At 37.4% G+C, this 20,978-nt stretch overlaps 1 protein-coding gene across 3 annotated transcripts in view; it reads left to right on the plus strand.

Moving 5' to 3' along the window:
• LOC149083237 (MFS-type transporter SLC18B1-like) overlaps positions 1 to 20,978 on the plus strand; it is a 201,983-nt gene that overhangs the window by 90,571 nt on the left and 90,434 nt on the right. For all 3 annotated transcript variants that reach the window (XR_016193225.1, XM_089236451.1, XM_089236452.1), the window contains exon 9: positions 7,248 to 7,346. Coding sequence is in view for 2 of the 3 variants with exons in the window: in XM_089236451.1 (XP_089092577.1) it covers positions 7,248 to 7,346 (99 nt within the window). In the remaining variant the exon portion in view is untranslated. The remainder of the gene's footprint in view (positions 1 to 7,247; positions 7,347 to 20,978) is intronic.

Here is a 20,978-nt window from a genome sequence, read left to right on the forward strand (position 1 = left end):
GCCAAAGTCTTGTTGAACCTTTCTGTTAGGCCATTGGTTTGCGGATGATATGCCGTAGTTAGTAGATGCGAAGTCTTACACAACTCATTTATTTCCCTTACAAGATTTGACAAAAATGATCGACCTCTGTCACTAATTATTTCTCTTGGTGATCCATGCTTTAGAATAACATCTTCAACTAGAAATTTTGCGATTTCCATTGCATCACCGCTTGGCAGAGCTTTCGTGATGGTGAATCGGGTGAGATAATCTGTACATACAATTATCCATCGGTTCCCTTGAGTTGTCAGCGGGAATCGTCCGAGCAGATCTATCCCTATTTTTCGGAATGGGGCATCAGCAGGTTTAATCGGTTGAAGATATCCTGGAGGTCGTTGTGATGGTGATTTTCTTCTTTGACTATGCGTCGGATCAATGTTGACAAACTCTCTGTGGTCGTCGAAGATACAGCCGTCACGTTTGGTAGCCTTTCATACTGTGGCTTGATTACACGACGTCTCCTCATAGTCTCGATCTGTCGACAAATAGATATGAACTGGTCTACTGTAGCTGCTTCTTTGTTTATCAGTACTTGGTAGAAATCCTCTGCGATCCCTTTCAGGAGATGGGAAATTTTCTGGTCATCTGCCATGGATGGATCAACTTGGCGGCATAATGAGAGAACATCTTGAATATAGGACTCAAACTTCTCACACGGACGCTGCGCCCTGGTTCTCAACAGGTCTTCCGATCGTCGCTTGATGTCCTCGGGCTGTCCGAATGTCTCTTTGAAGTCTCGCTGAAAAATTGTCCAGCTTGTAATGAGATCTTCATTGTTCTCAAACCATTGCCTAGTAGTATCAGTCAAGTAAAACACAACATTAGCTAAGCGAATCGAGTCATCCCAACGATTGTAATTGGAAATCCTTTCATAATCTTTCAGCCACTTTTCGGGGTTTTGATCATCAGTACCGGAGAATATGCAGTGGTCGCGAGGCACTTGGTACATCGGATAAGCTGGGCCATATGCATTGGGGGCAGGTTGAATAGATGGAGCTAACGACTCACCTTCCGGATTCTTGGACATAGCCATCGGGCACCGACGTCTTCTAAAAGAGTCAAGCAGTGATACGGGCTCAGAACCTAGCCCTTGCAGTCTACGGCTTCTTCTGATTGAGTTTTCCGTAATTTTGGATTACCCGGCGCCTCCACCAAATATGTCGCGTAGTTTTATTAGATATTCGTTACAGAGCAATTACAAACACAGTCACAATCCAACAAGAACACAAAAACATATATGAACATTCCATGAAAAATAATCAATAATAAAAAAAGACAAGAATAAAATATATCTTGTTAATGGCTAGTCTTGCAGTCGAGTTAATAATGATACTTGAATATTTGTCCTATTTTGAGTCTTGCCACAATATTATAGAGAATGGAAAAATATAAATAACAAGAAGTCTCTCAAAAAATTTTTGATTTAAAAAAATGTAATTATTTCTTCTAGATGAAGTCTCTATGTATTTTGTACTTTGTGGTGGGGAACACCCCCCTCCTTCTGAGCTGAAATAACACTGTTTCTTGAAGTAAAATGTAATCCTGTGTATGCTACTGCTTATATGTATGTAAAAACTGTGTATTTTATTTACTGCCAAAATTTTAAAGTGCTGCAAAACTGATAAATGCTGCTACAAAACAACATTTTTGCTGCTATGAAAATAATTTTTCCTGCTATAAAAATCAAATTTTCCTTTTCCACCCCTGGGCCATGTTAAGAAGGTCAGGCTCAAACATTTTTTGGGGGCTCATTTTTATAATTTTATGAAAGACGAAATTGAAAAATATTTCTGTGAATTTGTATATTAATGAAACCCTTCAATAGTTCAGGGGGGGGGGGGGCCCTGTTTGATTCTGTCCCATTCATTAAAATATCACTGACCATGAGAGTGGCATACATGGCACAAGTCTATGAAGACTCTTTTGTCATGTGGTTAACCGTTTAAAGACTGAACTATGAGCAAAATCACTTATTATTCTGAAGTTTGAAATTCGAGGTCCTTTTGCATGCACAGACATAGATCAACTTCGAAGTTTGAAGAAAAAATATTTTCTCTTTATTTTTCACGGAACATTGGCACTTCAGGAGAGGTGAAAGCGGAAACTGGTATCGGCTATATTCTCATGATTTTTTCTTTCTGGAGTATAGTCAGTTATCACGTGAAATTTTCTATTTTCTACTACAAATTCAAATTCGCAATTTTTTTTAACATAAAAATGTGTGCAGAAAATCCAATTTTTTTTCTAATGTCTGTAATAAAACAAGGAAAACATCTGTGATGGACTCGTTTGTCCCATTGGTAGCATTTAGTGTTTTTTGGCAAACCGCACCACATCCTTGCATCGCAGACACAATATAATGTCCATCAGATGACCTGGCATCTTTTTTTCAGTTGACAACGTGGACCTGGATGAATAACCCCTCCTTTTTTCATAGAAGGTTCATTGTCACTCCCCTTCGGAATTCCAAATGCAAAGTAAGATCAGCTTCTCGTAACTCTGAATGAATTATCCCAATGTGCTATAATGGTCATATGGCAAATCTTTTCCAATGGAATCCAGAGCTGAGGTTTTCATCAGATTCTAGAAATAATTTTTTTTTATCCCATGCAATGGTTTTTTTTTTTGGATCACTTAAAAATGTCTTTTCTTGGAACGTTCACATTAGTGTTGCACTTTTTCTGCCCTACATTTTTTGAAAAACGCATTTCGGGAGTTCCTAATACCTCATCCTCGATGTTGCAAAATATATCTAGCATTCCACATACATCAGTTGAAACCATTATCACTAGATCATTTTCAACAATAACATCTTCATCCGTGATGTTCCCATTTTCATTAGCAAGTAATTGGCATATATTTATTTATTCCAATATTGATTGGCCGAGGCCTATATAAGAGGATGCGGAATTTATATATGACGAAAGTGACGATCGATGGAACAAGAGAATTCAGAAATCTTAGTACAATCTACAATATTTGATGGTAGGTTGTTCCAGTTGATAATAGTTCTTGGGAAGAAGCTAAATTTGTGACAATCTGAAGAGGCAAAGATGGGTTGTAATTTTTGGGAATGATTGAGTCTAACAGAGAAATGAGAAGGTTTGATTAGAATATTGGAAGTGTCAATATTAAAAAACCCATGGAGGATTTTGTAAAGAAAAGTTAAACGAGAAATAAGTCGAAGAGAGGAGAGCAGTTGGATATTGAGTTGGCGTTTGAGTGCCGTTATGGAGACAGATGAAGACCAACAGTTAAAAATAAAACGAGTGGACTTATTTTGGATAGATTCTAATTTGTTAATGTTGGTTTGGGTGTGGGTATCCCAGGCTTCACGGGCATAGGAGAGAGCAGGGAGAATATATGTCTGGTAGCACAAGTGACGGACATGACGGGTCGGGTGGAGTATTTCAGGTTACGGCGAAGGAAAAAGAGTTTTTGGAGATAATGCCCAGGTATTTATAATGGAAAGCCTCAGAGATCAAAGAGTTGTTTATTGAATAAGGGAAATCGTGGGGAATTCTTTTATGGGTAACTTTTATGAAAACAGTTTTTGAGAAATTGAGGGGTAATTCCCAGCGATAAATATATCTGTGAGTTATAAATATCCTACTATATATAATTATGTATATATCCAAATGTTTCTAAATATCCTACAGGTTCTTCTAATGTGAGATATCTTTTGGACATGGTTACATACAGCTGAACATCAAAAGACAATCTACGATTACGGAACACGGTTTGATTAGTCTGCGGTTCACAAAAACATGCATTTCTAAGAATACAAGAATAAAAAAGTACTCCCCCAATATAAATATAAACAATTTACTCCCAGAAAGCACATTCCTCTGTGTCATATTACTCAGAAATCCCCCCCCCCCATACACATGTCTAAAGATGACAACACCCTTCGGGTTCGACTGAGAAAATCGAAGTAGCACACTGCACATTAGATATCTCTAGAATCCCGCACTCTTGAAAGGCCAATGTTCCATAAATGAAACATGCATATTTGAACGCACGTAGCTCTTTAATGTTTAACAGTACAAAGAAACTAATTTACTTTGATTGATGTATTAAGTGATAGAAACATACAAAATAATTTTCAATTTACTTCAAAATTGATATTTTGGCGAGTTTTAATCGAAATGGGGAAAAAATGTCCAAAAAATGTCAAATTTCTGTCAAAAAAGTTTAAATTAACATGAAGTTTCCAAATTTATTTCAAAAAATACTTTGAACTCTTCTCTCTATAGGATAAAAAACCGGAAATATTTGGATCAATTTTTATCTGATATTTTCGCAAATAAAAACCATGTTCCATTTATGGAACATTGGCTTTTAAATGGTTAATGCAAGCAGGGATTACAAAATGAAGTCTTCTCTGTTCTTTTGCAACATTCCAAAAATACTTGAGCATTCAATAAAAAATTGATAATTTAAAACAAATCAACCTGGAAATGGATCATGGTGGTGGTGTTGTGAGAAGGATGATTGTAGGACAAATCATTCTAGTTTTCAGTGTTTCTTATAGGAAAGTTTGATTTGATATATATATATATATATATATATATATATACACGAGTGTCTCAGATTACAAGCACACACATTTGCATAACAAATTATTCTTTTGAACCAAAGTTTCTTTATTTTTTATTGTCGTCTTCAATTTTAATACACTTTCTTCAATAATGCTCTAGTGTTTTTTATCATTTCTGTTCAGGTCAGAAGTTCATTGAAATAGTTCTTGACTGCTAATACAGTGTTGTTACCTTGATGTTAAGTGTGTTATGGGAGCGCAAAGGAAGAAAAAAAAAAGAAAAAAAGAAATGAAGTGGGAAAATGTAGAATTGGTTATTTAGGGAAAGAAAACTTTACTTATATATGTGTGTTACTTAAGTAAAATTTATTATGGCATATAGGTGACACACAAATGCAATTTAAAACTACAAAATTAGGATCATAATTATGTTGTCCAAAAAATCTGAATAAAAATATGTATCTGAAAAAAAAATCTAACATTTATTTAATTCAGGAAAAGGCATCATAATTTTCTGAATGGAATATGCAGTGTAATATATACATATATATATATAATCTGCACATGCAAATTTCTGGTTCACGACTAATGATATTTGTCACTTCTTATTCAGAACAATTTCATTCTGTGAAATCATCATTGATAGCTGCTTTTTCACCACCATAATATCTGGAATTGAAACCAGCCATTCACTGACAATAACTTTTTGAGTGTCTTATTTTTGGAAATTTGTCACTGTCAACAGCTTCAACAATCTTTTAAATAAACTTTTTCCTGGGGTAATTTTTTTTCCCATTTATTCCTAGTAATTTTGCTGTTTGAGAAGGTAAAAACTAACCCGCTTGTGTCCTGATAGCTTTTATCAAGCCAACCAAATCTGTATATACACAATAAGCAGACACAAAATTCTGTGAAAAGAAAGGAATAGGTCATTAAATCTACTGAAAGCTGATAGAAATTCAATTAATAGAAATTCTTCTTTCAAAATGACATCTAGTAATGAAAGTGGGTGTTACTGTAGCAACTATCATCTGTTCTTTGTTTGAAATGTAAGTTTATCCCCTTCCCATTCAATAATACTTTTGAAGTAACATTTACAATCCTGGGGGGTGATTTGGATACGACAAATTACTTTACTTTTCAGAGCACCCATGTTTTGTTAAGTTTTATCTAGTAGCAGAGCAAAATAGAGGATTACTACTATTTGGAAAACTTTGTGTCATTCAAACACCTATTGCTTTTGGGTGTGGTATTTTTAATCTTTATCTTAGGAAAAGTTGTTCGTATTCCTTGAAAACTGCTTATATCAAAAGTTCAAAACAACAAAAATATTGTTCTATAGGATATTTCATATTTCTGAAAATGAAAAACATCATTATACATTATCATTATGGAAAATCTGCTGAGAATGAGGAGTAATCTATATAGGGTAATTCTCACGAAATTGGCCTAAATTGTGTTCCCAGCAGTTTACAAGAAGTATATTTGACGTGGAACTTTTTTTTTCATCACTTTTTATTTATATTCCAGTTTATAAAAGTTGTCACTTTGTTTTTAATTTTTTAATCAATAGATTTTTTTTAATTTGCTTGAAGAAAATATCCTTCTCCTGGCTGTCTCCAGTGCATTTTTAAAACTTTAAAATGATAATTTCCTATCTTAAAGCAAAATTTTTTTTCTTCAATAATATATATTTTTAGGACCAGTATACTTTCATATTTCAACTTTTTTATCATTTTAAATGGTTTTTATCAATAGTTTATAGCCAAATTAAAAATTTCCCCATTTTTTTTCAATCATGACATTTTAAAAACATTTGTTCAAGTTCCCACCTATCAATTAGAATTGTTAATTAATTCACAAATTTTTAACACACTTCATTGCTGTCTATATTTCATTTATTAGAAGGGAAAGAAGTGTCCCTAAGAATTTTTTTTGTATTTTTTTTGACATTTTTTGTCCAGTTTGATTAGAATGATCCCTATATAAAACTGATTTTGTGTGTGTGCGTGCGTGTGATCTCTACACAAATCTACAATTTTGGGCAGATTGCCATCTAATTTTGCATATACACCAAAAGGGTCCAACTTTTATGATATATATATATATGGCTACTTTATATAAAAGTTTATTAGAGCTGGGGAAATGCCCAAAATGGGCAAAAAACTGTGAGGCAACAATAGCTTCTCAGCCTCAACAATGACTTTTGAAATGTTCACTTTGGTTATGGTGGTTTCCAAACAATGCATTTCAGATATGTTTAGTCCTTTACAATGGTTTTAACTTCTTCAATGCTCCCAGTATATAAAGCGAACTCGGGCGCCAGGTATTATAGCTATTATTATTTCACCAAACACCAACTCTGGCCATATTGCTATACTGCAATTTACTGCCATTAATGAGATGAATTGGCAATGAAGGCGCTGTCTATCGGTGGTTGCCTCAAGCTCGTTAGGGAAAATATCTTATCTATATCCTCCCTCAGGTTTGAATCTAAGACCGTGACAGCAACCTTCACGATGGTAGACTAGCATCTTACCACCACGCCATTTGGGCACCAGGTATTACAGCTGGTATCATTATATAGGTGACTATTTTTCATAGTGGTTATCATTATGATAATTTTCTGTAATTAATACTGCATAGTAATTTTATTTATTTTTTCAAGTACAAACTTAGTCCAGGACTCATTGGACTTCTTTTTCTGCTGCTCTCTGGTTCTTATGCTCTATCTTCTCCAGTTGTTGGATGGATAAGTGGGAAATTTGTAAGTCACTGTTTTTTTTTTAATAGTTTTTAATGTTATTTGCAGAGCATTGCTAGAAATTCAATTGGTTTAGCAAATCTTTGAACACTCAACAGTTAACATCAAATGTTATAAGTTTCTGATCCTTATGGACCAGAAGTGTCCAACCTGCTGCGTTCCTAGAACATGTTAATGTGTCCCAAAAAGGAATTTCAAACTAACTTAAATAAGTGAATTTCTAGTATTTTAATATTATTTCAAATTTATTCCACAAGCTTTTTGCCATCAAGTACAAGGAAAAGAACTTTGCTCATTTTTTAGCCTAGAATGGCTAAACGGTGTTGGCAAAGTTCTTTCTCATCAGCTGTCTTTTGGATTTTGAGTTTGGCCAAAAATACTTTTTCCTTGGCCACTTAAGCCCAAAAAGTTACACACACACCTAAATTAGGCTATCAGGCCAAATGAATTAAATGCACACTATATGCCTACAGTATCAATTGAGTCAAAAACATCCATTACTGTAGAATGTTTAGGACTAGATGCTTCATCATGAAAATGCACCCACACACATCAATCAAAATATTTATAGTTTAATATATAAGGTTTCTTTGGGAGAAACTATGCTGCTATAATTTACAATTTTCTTGATTTGGTCATTAGTAACTTCATGCAGAGCTTGTTTGTTGCATGGGCAAACAGGGCATGTGCCCAGGGTCCACTAATTTTCAGGAGCCCCAGAAATTTGTGTCTTTTGTATTTTAGTGATTTACCTCTCTTTCGTAGAATACAGTCAGAAAATATTTTTGTGAAAATGTGTTTGAGGAAGCAGCGAGGACATTCAATCCTGATACAATGTATGATACCACAAGAAAAAAACAGTGCCTAGAATCAGGTTCCTTGGTGGTGGAGATACTGCTTCTATAAATCACATTCTCCTAAGGACAATTTTAGAGTAGCATGCCATTTTGCATTATGTGATGATGCATTGATATTGCAACTGACATCTAGAAAAATTACTAATGAAATTATTTTGGAAATTTTTTTTTTCTTAAATTGCAAAACAGACAGTCTTTTACAAAGCCCAAGTGTTCTAGCAACGTTATAATACTTCTTTGGCTTTGAATGATGATTTTGTTGAAGGATTTCAGCAATTTCTGCAAATTAAAAAGGGAATCAAGAGAAACTCTAGTGAAATTTTACTAAAGTTGTATAATAGGGTGGGTTGAAAAAATTAAGTTTTTGTTTTCAAATCCCTATAGTGTGGAAAAGTTGTCTCCTTTAACAATAACAAAAATGGCGTAAAAAAAATTGACTATCGTTGATATTTTCCAGTTGCACATCGCACTTGAACTTTGTGGAAATTGATGAAATTGAACATTATTCTTACATTAAAAATAATGATATTTAAAATTCTACAATTGACCTGCAAAAGTTTGTTATGCTTATTTTATGGTTCCAAATTTATTCTTGGTTCCATAAAATAAAATAAATGTAAACATCATTAATATTTCAATTAGTCGCACAACATGTTCAAAAGACAGGAATTAACCAAATTTTTGCTAGTTTCATTGTACAACTCTTTTCCTGTTTTGTCAGAACAAAACGACCCAGAATTCATCACAAGAAGGTACCTTCATGTCGAGTTTCACCCACACCCTACCCAAACAACCATCCAAAGTAGGCGCGTGCATGCAATTTACGTTATATTTCAGAACTAGTTGCCGAAATCGACACATTCAAAATCTGATTTTTTGGGAGAAAGGTATATATGAGAAGCCTCTCATATATACCTTCAGCCAGACTACTGACAAGTACTCACCTCGTCAGCTTCGACACTTCGATTTCATTGGTTAGTTTACCACTGACATTCGACACATCAAGGGTGCAGAAAATGTTGTGGCAGATGCATTGTTTCGGATATCCATATGTACCATGGAGACACCATCTTCCACCGACTTCAAACAAATGGCAGAGGAACAACTCAAAGATGAGGATATTCAGCAAGTACTCACCAATCCTTCATCTACTTCCTTGAAGATCCACTCTCTTCCTGTTGATGAATCAAAGCTAAAGTTGTACTGTGACATCTCTACAGGTTGCATTTGACCACTGGTTCCATCCTTGATTCGTAGGGACATCTTTACTGCCTTGCATGGACTGTCACATTTTGGAGTAAAGGCCTCGGCGAAACTAGTTTAAGAGCGTTTCGTGTGGTCCGCACTGAAGGCTGACATGACCACTTGGGCACATACATGCATTAACTGTCAGAAGTGTAAAGTGAGTTGACATACAAAGAGCCCACATAAGAAATTTTCACCAGCTGATGCCAGGTTTGAACACGTCCACTTTGGTATTGTAGGCCCTTTGCCTCCATCAGAAGGCTACAAATATTGCCTCACCTGTTTGGATCGCTTCTCTAAATGTCCTGAAGCCTTCCCTATACCATATAGCTCTGCTGATACTGTGGCCAAGGTTTTCTATGCTGGATGGGTTTGTCGGTTTGGTTCATCCAACAGAATTACCTAAAATCAAGGTGTCTAGTTTGAATCTTTTTTGTTTAAAGCTCTAACCAAGTTCTTGGGAACCAATCGCCAGAGGACCACATCATACCATCCAGAAGCAAATGGTCAAGTAGAACACTTCCATCTAGACCTTAAGTTGGCTATCAAGGCTCATGCAACTATCCGCCTGGGTAACAGTACTTCCTATGATTCTCTTGGATTTTCGAGTGGCTTGGAAGGAGGACTTGCAAGCTACAACTGCAGAAATGGTGTATGGTGCACCTATACAACTGCCAGAGAGTTTTTCATACCTAGTCATCATCACCCAGATCCATCAAGCTTCATTAATCAAGATTGAAAATTTAACCCCTAGACAGACTGTTCGCCACGGAAAACACACTGTTTTTGTTAGCAAAGGACCTGCTATCCTGCTCATATGTTTTCTTCTGCACGGATAGAGTGAAGAAAGGCCTAGAACCTCTGTACGAGGGATTTTACCAGATGCTGTCAAGATCGGAAAAGGTCTTCCAAATACTAATAAAAGTTCGACCAGTATCTGTAAGCATAGACAGAGTCAAACCGGTTTACATCTGCGATGATGACCTGTCCTTCAATGCCCACAAGCCTTCCAACGATCAACAAGCAACAACAACTTCACATCAGCAAGCAACAATGACTTCAAAAGATCAACAGACCTCCAGTGACAAGGACCAACCTTTCATGACCACCCACTCGGGTAGACGGGTCAGATTCAGGTTGCCTTGCAAGTAGTTCTCTCGCTATCGCTAGTGAGGGACTACCTGTAGGGTTCTGTCAAAGCCGTCCGGATATTATATATTTTTCCTTGTGGTTGATAGAGAAGTCAAAGCCGTCCGGATATTATATATTTTTCCTTGTGGTTGATAGAGAAGTCAAAGCCGTCCGGATATTATATATTTTTCCTTGTGGTTGATAGAGAAGTCAAAGCCGTCCGGATATTATATATTTTTCCTTGTGGTTGATAGAGAAGTCAAAGCCGTCTGAAGATGATGCTCCATGTTTGGTTGAGGTGTCACATGTTTTTGTGCGTGTGTATATCCGTTCCATGCATTTTTAGTGATTTTTGTGGTTTGCTTTCGTTAATTAAATAAATTGAATAGATTCTATCATCATCTATCACTACAAGTCTATTGGCTGCATTTAGCCATTTAGAATGTGACAGACAACCATGATCTTGAATTGATAAATCTTCTGGACAATGTCCCAATTTTTTTCCCGGAACCAGGGTTCCAGGCCTGGGTCCCGGGGTGATTGTCATTATTTTTTGTTTTTCCATGCTATAAAATCCATTATAAAAGAGCCCCATTAAAAGTCTGGTCAAGGCCAGCCAAAGGTCTCAGCCTAGGGACCCGCTCCAGGATATGGGGGCCATGCCCAATTTTATTGTTTTTGATATGTCTAATAAATACAGTACTGCTGGTCTTTGCTCAGCGTCGTTCTGTCTACTTCTAGAATCAAAAATCTACAGATTCGTACTCCACCACAGAGCTTTCACACCCAGTTAGCTGTTATCCAACGATCTCAGAAAAAGATTTTGGCCCTGTGGTTGCACCATCCTATATCCATGGATGATGTAGCTAGAGATAGCTACATCAGATCTATGCTATTATCAAAATCAGTTCTCCCATTTATCCCAAAAGTCAGACTTCAAAACGTGTACACTTGGAAAAAAAACAGTAGAAAAAACTAAACCACTGAATCCTAGTCAATTTTGGTAACTAATTTTAAAATATAATGTAAATTACATACACACGTCTACTTTGGATGGTTGTTTGGGTAGGATGTTTGTGGAACTCGACGTGCAGCTATCTCCTAGTGGTGAATTGTGGGTTGTTTTGTTCCTAGAAAAATGGGCAAAAAGCCGCACAATGAAACTTGCAAAAATTTGCTTAGTTCTTGTTTTTCGAACACGTTGCGACACCAATAAATATTAAAATATTAATGATGTTTTAATTTATTTTACTTTATTGAGCCATAAAATAAGCATAAACTTTTGTGTGTCAATTGTAGAATTTTAAGTAGTATTAAAAAATTTAAGAATAATGTTGAATTTTTCTTCAATTTTCATAAACTTCAAGTATGATGCGCGACCAGAAGATATCAACCAGTTTTAAAACTTTTTACATCGTTTTTGTTATTATTAAAGGAGACAACTTTTCCGTTCCATAACGATTTAAAAATAAAAACTTTTTTTCCACCCACTATTGTATAACTTTTTGACATTAAAGCAACATTCTAAAATGCTCTGCTCTAAAAATTTCCATGACTATTCCCATAAGCAATTGAACAAGTAGGCAAAGTTTTTCCCTTTTGAAAATGTTGATGTCTACCCTAAAAACTGTCCTGGGCCAAAGCAAAACTTACAGAACTTTCAGTATATACTTTAATTTGAAATTATTTACTTCAAAATTGCAATATGATAAACTCAATAGAGACTTTGCAGCACTGAAGGCAAGAAAAAAAAAGTCAATTTTAGTAGGTGTTTCGACCCACACATACGCACAAATTTAATACTGCATCTTATTAAATAAATACCTGACAGAGCATGATTCATGCTTTTCATTAATTTGTAAAGAGGATGCATTAATAAAGTCTATGATAATTACTCATTTATTTCGACTCGAATAATATCTGAATGTTTTTTCATGGAAATATAGGCTGGTTGGCACAAAATAGATCCTCACTGTATCTTTATGTATCATTTGAAAATAAGCATGATGAAAATATAAACAAAAAACAAAGTCTAAAATTATGAGTTTGTTTTGTGTATTTAGTTTCCTGGTGTCTTTGAATTTTCAAATGCAAAATTGAATAACTTGATGAAAGTGCAAAGTAAGCTAATGCCATAGTATGTTTATAATCACTGTTTTCAGAATAAACATTTATTATATAAATACATATACAACGCCACAACAGGCAAAATGCCGAAAGAGGTGGCTTATGACGACACATAATTATTACGATGACATAATTATCTGGGTTAATAAAAAAAGGAAGGCAGACAGAGAAATTTTGAACCTCACGCTTTCGTGTGTAGTGACTCTCTGCTGTTGTTTTCCAGGCGGTTGTCTCTAGTAGCCATGATCACGTGATACACGCAAGGTCATTGACCCGACTCTTGGGGGTCATCTGCGTGGGACACCACACACTCCCTTCCCAGCGATCACGTGTAGTAAGAGGTGATCGCGTACTATATAGTAGCATCAGTGATCACAAGCATTGTAGATGATCTGGAAAATGGACATTATGTCCAGAATGAGTGGTTCTGCCTTGATTAGCAGAATTAGTTGTGAGTTTGTTAGTCGGAACTGCAGTTGGTGCGTTTGGAGATTTGGGTACTGGCTCCACCATCAGATTGACGATAAATGCCAGTTTAAACCGATCAACTGATGCTGTTTTTCCTCTTATGTCCATGTTGAACACTTTGTCGGTCGGCTGATCACTCTGTATGGCCCTTCAAATGGCTGTTCCAGAGGACATTTCACCCTATCAGTTCTTACAAAAACATGGGAAGTACCTTTCAAATCATGGTGAACAAATATAGGATGTCCCCCCCCCCCACCCCCCATGCCATTTGATTGGTCGTGGCTGGAAAGCTTGTACGTGAGTTCTCAGCATTTGCAGAAACTCTGAAGAGTGAGTTGAGTTAGAATTATCTCACGCTTCGAAAAACTCACCAGGTAATCATAAAGTTTCTCTGTATAGTAGTTCTGCAGGTGTGCACCCCAAATCTTGTTTCAGACAGCACCAAAGACAGAGTTGAACTGTAGGTAATGCTTCAGTCTGTTTATGGGTTTGGTGGCATTTCAACGCAGCTTTGAGAAGGCGATGCCACTCTTCCAACATACATACTGTTCGCCGGTGGATGGCATTCAGTTATCCTCACCCGTTTTGATCCAATGAATTTGGACAGCTCTCAGAATAGCCGTGATTCGAATTAGCGACCTTGATCAGTTGTTACAGTTAAAGGTGTGCCGTATCGAGAAATCCTGATGGATAGAAAAGCTGCAGCTACCATGGTTGCAATGATGTTGCGGGGAGGTACCACTTCTGGCCATCGTGAAAACTGGTCTATCATTGTAAGGCAATAAGAATATCCATCGGAAATTGGCAGTGGGCCAATAATATCCAGATGAATATGTTAAAATCGTTGGGAAGGTTCCACAAACGATTGTAGTGTGGATCTCATGTGCTTGTGTACTTTGGATCTTTGGCATGATATGCACACTTTTGTCCATTTAGGACAGTCTTTATCTAGACATGGCCAAATGAATCGCTTTCTGACCAAATCAATAGTATGTCTAATTCCTGGGTGTGACAGTTTATGCATATTTCAAAACACATCATATCAAAATTTTTCTGGGACATATTATTGAACTGCACCTGTTGATAAATCACAGTAGAGCACTTAAGCTGCGTCTGGAAGAAATACTTTCTTCAGTTGCAAAGCTGATTTGCTCTTTAGAAGTTCCTCCAGTTCTTTATCCCTCCTCTTGTTGCTCAGCGATGGAATTAAAATTTTGCGATCCAGGAATATGGCAAATGTTCGTTGTGAACTGCGATATATATTCTAAATGCCTTAGCTGTCTAGGTGAAAATTGTTTACTTTTCTGTCGAAACGCGTAGCACAATGATTTATGATCATTGGAAAGTATAAATTCCCAAGCTTTGAGCATGTATCTGAAAAATTTTATGGAAGAATATACGGCAAGAAGTATGTGCTATACTGTGTTTCGGTGGGTGAAAGTTTACGAGAGAAAAACCAAGTGGTTGAAGGCCATTGTCCATCACCTGGTGCAGTGCACCACCTATAGCACAGTCGGAAGCATCTACTTGTAGATCTAATTGGGCAGACAGGGATGGATGTGCCAGCAATGCGGCATCAGCTAATAGTTTTTTTACAATCTTCAAATGCTTTCAAAGTTGATGTAGACTACACAACTTTTGTTTCGCCTTTTCTTTTTTTGTAGAAGCTTTTAATAGATTATGCAGTGGAGCTTTTATCTCAGCTGCATGCAGTAAGAAATGGCAATAAACATTTATGAGACCTAAAAATTTACGTAATTGCTCTATTGTTTCCGGTTGTTTGAAATCATGTACAGCTTGTACTTTGTTTGTACAAGGTGTGATAACAGATGGTTTGATTACGTCCCAGAAATTCGAGCTCAGAAATATCAAATATGTATTTTGACACATTTTGACTAACCCATACTGTTGAAGACTTTGGAATATTTGTTTTAAATGAATTTTGTGTTGTTCTGCAGTTTTTCAGAAAAACATAGAATGTCTTTGTAACTTTCATGCATGAACTGCATAAAAGTTTGAGCTGCATTTACGAGACCAAAGCTCAATCTTGTATACTCGAATAAATATCACACATCACAAACCAAAGGGGTAGTGATTGCGGTTTTTGGTATATCTTCCTCTGCAATGTTAATTTTTGAAGGTATGCCTTGAAGATGTCTAGTCTAGAGAAAATAGATTTACCATACAATTCTTGGGAAAAGTCTTGAATATGTAGTGCCTGGTAAGAATCAAATTCCGTAACACTATTTAGACAAAGATAATCAACAACAGAATGTATAGTACCATCTGCCTTGAACACAATATGTAATGGGCTCCAAGGACTTTTGAAAGGCCGGATAATCCCTTGTTCCAAAAGGAATTCAAACTTGGTTTTTACCTGTTGTTGAATTTTTGGATTAGGATGTCGAGGCTGGGAAGCCACAGGTTGTCCTCTAGTGGTGTCGCGTCACGTGTTTCACTGTTTTACCGATCTGTGCCAGGTTGAAGACATCCGGAAATTCTTCAAATATTGCACTGTATTCCGAATCCCAATGGTAGTGACAGAAGATTGTGTTGTAGGCTTGACCGATCCGAGTACCCATAATGATGTTTGCGAATCGATGAGTCGTGGGTTTCACACATCAATGATTAGGTTGAAGTTGCTAAGAAAATCAGCTCCAGGTATTGATGAAGTAATGTCAGCTGTGAGAAATGTCTAGGAAAAAGGTTGCCGGATACCTAAATCCAGTTTCTTGACCATGGAACCATAAACAACAATCTTGCTGTTGTTTGCGGCGAACAAATGGAAACTTGGATGTAGTACTGACAAATTTTTTTTAGGTGGTATAACAGAAACTTCACTGCCAGAGTGAACAAGGAAACGTTCACCCATAACTCTGCCAATCACAAAGAACCTGCTGGATTTGCTGCCTCATTCCATCATACTAGTGATGATGGAAGGTGGTCATTTTTTTTTCCTAGTATTTATAGGGTTGACTGTGTAAGGAAATGTACTATGTAGTTGTAATTGTGTTAAGGTGTGGGTGGCTGCAGACACCCATACTTTTGCAGTGTTTTGTTTTTTGTTCTTGTTTTCAGTTAACAACTCTATTGATAATGGAGTTGGTTGATCCTAATGGCAGGATCATTTACTATTCTTGTGTGACGTCATAATTTTGTCTTAACGACCTTGACCATGACGCCAGGGGTTGTTCCCCCCGTTTTTCTATGACATCACCTGAAACCAAAGCCTGGGATTGGTTGGCTGTTTTGGCTGCCAGACCTGTTGTGCCGTGACTGCCGTGGTTTTTCTGTTATATAAGAAAACTGCTGTGGTGGTCGAGTGGTCATAGTGACGGACTCGCATCGCGAGGATCCGGTTTCGAACCCCATCGGCGCCACAGTGGTGGTCGGCTGAAGTTGGTTTTCTGTGGTTTCCAACTTCAAAGCGCGAATGCGAGCCGATCTCCTCGTTAAAAAGTCTCGCCACAGAGAGCAACAGGCCTACAAAGTAACAAATATTCAATCTTTACACTTCACTCACAATTTGAAGTATAGATGGCAGCACTGAAATATGAAGCACAACACTAGCTGCACACTCAGACTGTTAGGTGCACTCACTTTGTTCAGACTTTGCCACGAAGCTGGGCTGGAAGAGATCTCGGCAACGGGATAAGTCCGGTGGCAGAGCCCCTGGCATTCATTCATTCGCTATATAAGAAAGGTGTGCCTCTGCGTCGATGGTTCTCTGTTCATGCACAGTTGCTGGTTACTTCCATGTTACAAACTGAGACTTTTTTTTTAAGGTGAGTGAAGCCTATTTCTAAACCTAGAAGTTTTGTAAGATGAGCGACGAAACAGAGACGTGGCCTGGTGTGTCACAAATGGGGGCTCGACCGGGATGTGAAGTGAGAACACCTATTCAGCCCACTCGCGTTGTAACGTATCGGGATCCGATCCATCTACGTTAATGGTGATCTTGTCGTTATGTGGGAAATTCTTTCTTATTTTAGACCTCTCAGTTACCGGAAACCACCCGAGGACCCGTTGGCAAACCGGTAAGGGCCAGAATGTTCGCATAGTTCGGCAGTCGGCGGGTGGGGTCTTTCGGCTGTCGAACAAGAATGGGCCAGAGGTCGGGCTACTGATGTCCCACATAAGTTCATTTCCCTCATGACGACGATGTCGCTATTTTCGTGGAGGGGTTTGGTCCAGAATATGTATAGTTTGGGCGAGGCTTAAGGGTTTGCCCGGTTAATTATTTTTATTTTCATTAAAGAACCTCCCGGGGGAGTTGTTACAAGTCTCGTTGTACGGAAAATATAGTGTTGTACTCATTTATTTTCGGCGGGGGGCTGCAGACCTCCGTCGGAATAATTCATTTCTTATTGTCTTGTTGGTATTGTTTACATAATCGGGAGAGTCTGATCAGCTCTCCGGATTGTGTCATGTTGCCAGATTCCAATGTAATAATTTAATTGTAATGTTTATAATATAGTGACGCATGAATATGTAAATCCGATATTTTTGTTGAGGTGAAAAGACCTTGCGAGGACATGTGGTCCCAAACTTCTTGTGAAATAGGAGTATAAATTCCTCCCTCTTTGTCTCTCACATTGCGTTCATCTTTTGTTTGTTCTATTCAACTGAAGCCCTCTAGTAGGACGGTTCACCGTCTTGCTACCGTATCCATTGGCCTTAAGCTGATAATTAGTTAAAATGCAATAATTTACAGTGTTTGAATCCGTTTTCCGGCAGGTCCGGAATGAAAAATATTAAATAATCTTCACAGTCAAAGTTCTTCATTACTGATCAAGGTGGTCCGGCCCTCAACCGAGAGGCCCCCTGGAGCTGGTCAAGGTGGTCCGGCTCTCAACCGAGAAACCTTCTCTGATACTTGCGGGGAAAGGCTACGTCGAAGTGTCTAACAACATCGGATGTCCGATCAATATAAAAGTTTGACTGTTGATGATCATCAATTGGTGAGCCAGTATCTTTCTGTTAACGTCAAATAGAGGGCTCCACGTTATACTAATCTATTGTTAAAATTGACTAACTTTATAATTAAATTGAATAAATAATATTTCATGCGAAAGTTTATTTGCAATCATTTTCCACTTGTCGTTTGCCACTTTATTACTGGATATTTCGAACCGGGCAAGCAACTCCCATAAGGGACGTTGCAGCGTCAGCGAGACTGTTGCTGCTACAAATATTCAAGATAGGTTTTTTAATAGTAAAGCAGATACGAACTATGAATGCGCAGATATGAATGTCTCGGGTCCCTCTGTTGGTCGTCAGATGACGTCGGAGCCAGTTACAACTCGTAGTGAATATATACGCATGGACTCTCATGATCTTATAGAACTAAATGAATTTGCTCGAACATATCCTACGCTGGAAGAACCCCAATGGATTTTAAGTCCATATTCACCTAATGGAGAAAAATTTCGAAGTGGAAAGGAGGTAATGAAGTACATTGAACGCCATTGCCCAAATCTGTCATTGGAGAATTTCTGTTTCAATGGACGTGTCTGCTTACCTGGTGATGTGGGCCGAATGACTGGTGGTGTTGGTAAAAAGAAATATTAAAATGAAAATGTGTGTACAAATATATGTATATAGATTGTTCAAATTGTTGACGTTTAAAGTTTTTTATATTTATATTAAGGTGCCTTAATAACATTAATACAACCTCTGACTATAAAGTTCAGTGAATGAAGTCAGAACGGCCAATCTGGCAACACTGGCGAAGCAAAACGCTGCACATGCGTAGCAGCAGGTGTTGACCATCTGCTGCCACCGTTGTTCAGTTGAGCGTCGTGTCATTTGTGTTCCGTGAAAGACTTGTTTTACAAAGTGCTTATTTAGTGCATTGGTTCTGAACTGAGAACAGGAAAATGAACGAACAAAAGATCACTGAGGAGTCCAGGTGTCTCGGGTACGACCCTGAAATGAAACGGCAAAGCATGGAATGGTGTTCTCCTGCATCACCTCGTTGGAAAAAGGTCAGAGCAGAAAAATCACTCATCAAAATGATGCTAATCACCTTTTTTGATAGTCAAAGCATTATCCACAAGGAATTTCTACCTGAGGGAACGACGATGAATGCTGCAAGGTACATTGAAATTTTGACCCGTTTCATGAAACGTCTATGCAGGGTACGGCCTCAGTACGCACAACAAGGTTCATGGTTTCTTGTTCACGACAATGCTCGCCCTCACACAGCCAATATCATCAAACAGTTCCTGGCAAAAAAGGGGGTGGCATAGCTGCCAAGTCTCCCGAATTTTTCGGGAATCTCCCGAATTTTAGCTTCATCGCTCGACCTCCCGAAAAGTTCTTAAATCTCCCGAATTTTTACGAAAATCACAAAAATCCCTAATTGTCCCTAAAAATTCCCTACTTCATTAAAAAAAAATCCCCGCTTATGAAAACAATCCCTAAGGAATTTCTTGTGGGGCATGAAGCCTCTTTTTTTCCCCTTTCGAAATGACGTCACACGTCGTAAATGGGGAAATTCCCTTTTTAAGGAAGTTTTACAAACCCTCTGATGGTAACAAGAAAGTTGTTTGTCTTATCGTGCAGGGAAATGGCTTAGCAGCCAATAGTCCTGGATAATAATTGAAGATTATGGTGATGCACATGTGGTCAAAATTTCTTTTGTTGAAGTTACGTACGTGCGATATAACAAAGCATGAATAATGATAAGCAAAAACATATTTAATCAATTTTAAAGATACTTATTCCGATGAATTTCCTTTCATCAAACGTTCCAGAAGAGGGCCGACTTTTCCTTTTTGTACAAGTTGTGTTACGGACATAAACATCGGTCATGGAAAGACTGCCATCATCAGTCGTGAAATGAAAAAAAAAAAACATCAAGCAAATGTCACAAAAAGTCAGTGTTCTTCAAAAATTGACGCTTTTTTCCTTCATCTTCCGATGATTTTAGGGTCATTCACGCAGAATGTTTGTTCACAGCATTTCTGATTGAACACAATATTTATTTTTACATCATTGAAGTTTTGGCCTCCAATTTCACTTCTTTTTTGCGTAGGAATTTTATTCCCAAGGGTTTAACTTTCATGTGTGTAAAATCCCTATTTTAATTTGACTTCAGTAGGGATTTTATTCCCTACGCTTTAACTTTTATGTTTGGAAAATCCCTATTTTATTTGGAAAAATCCCTATTGTATTTATTAGGGAGTGGTTTTAGCATAAAATACGGGTTTGCGCGAAAATCTCCCGAATTTTCATTTTCAAAAGTTGGCAGCTATGGGGTGGTGCAAATTGAACATCCACAATCCTCCAGACTTCCTTCTATTCCCACGACTCAAACTCGCTTTGAAAGGAAAGAGATTTGACGATATTCTTGACATCCAACGAAACGTGACGAGGCTTTTGAACTCCATCCCAAAAGAAGACTTCTTGCAAAGTTTCCAGGACATGTATAGGAGATCTCAGCGGTGTATAGTAATGGGAGGTGATTATTTCGAAGGATAGTAAGGTAACTTTCGTTAACATTTCATCTATGTTAATGTTACAGGACTATTCACCGAACTTTGTTGTCAGAGGTTGTATTTAATTTGTATCATGTTTGTAGAAAATTGCATGTTGATTTTTTTTCCTTTTGCTGACTTTTTTTCAAGTTGAGAATTTGTTTGAATAATAATTTGTTTTGTAGTTTAATGAGAAATTTCTGCGAATATTTCTTTTGTGGGGGAGGAAAATGAAAGGAAATGTACTATGTAGTTGTACACTGAAGAGCCAAAAAAACTGGTACACCTGCCTAATATCGTGTAGGGCCCCCGCGAGCCCGCAGAAG

The sequence above is a fragment of the Pholcus phalangioides genome, unplaced genomic scaffold, assembly GCF_987345545.1.
Source record: "Pholcus phalangioides strain wild (caught in Gottingen) unplaced genomic scaffold, Ppha-v1.0 ptg000009l_1, whole genome shotgun sequence".
Taxonomy (NCBI): domain Eukaryota; kingdom Metazoa; phylum Arthropoda; class Arachnida; order Araneae; family Pholcidae; genus Pholcus; species Pholcus phalangioides.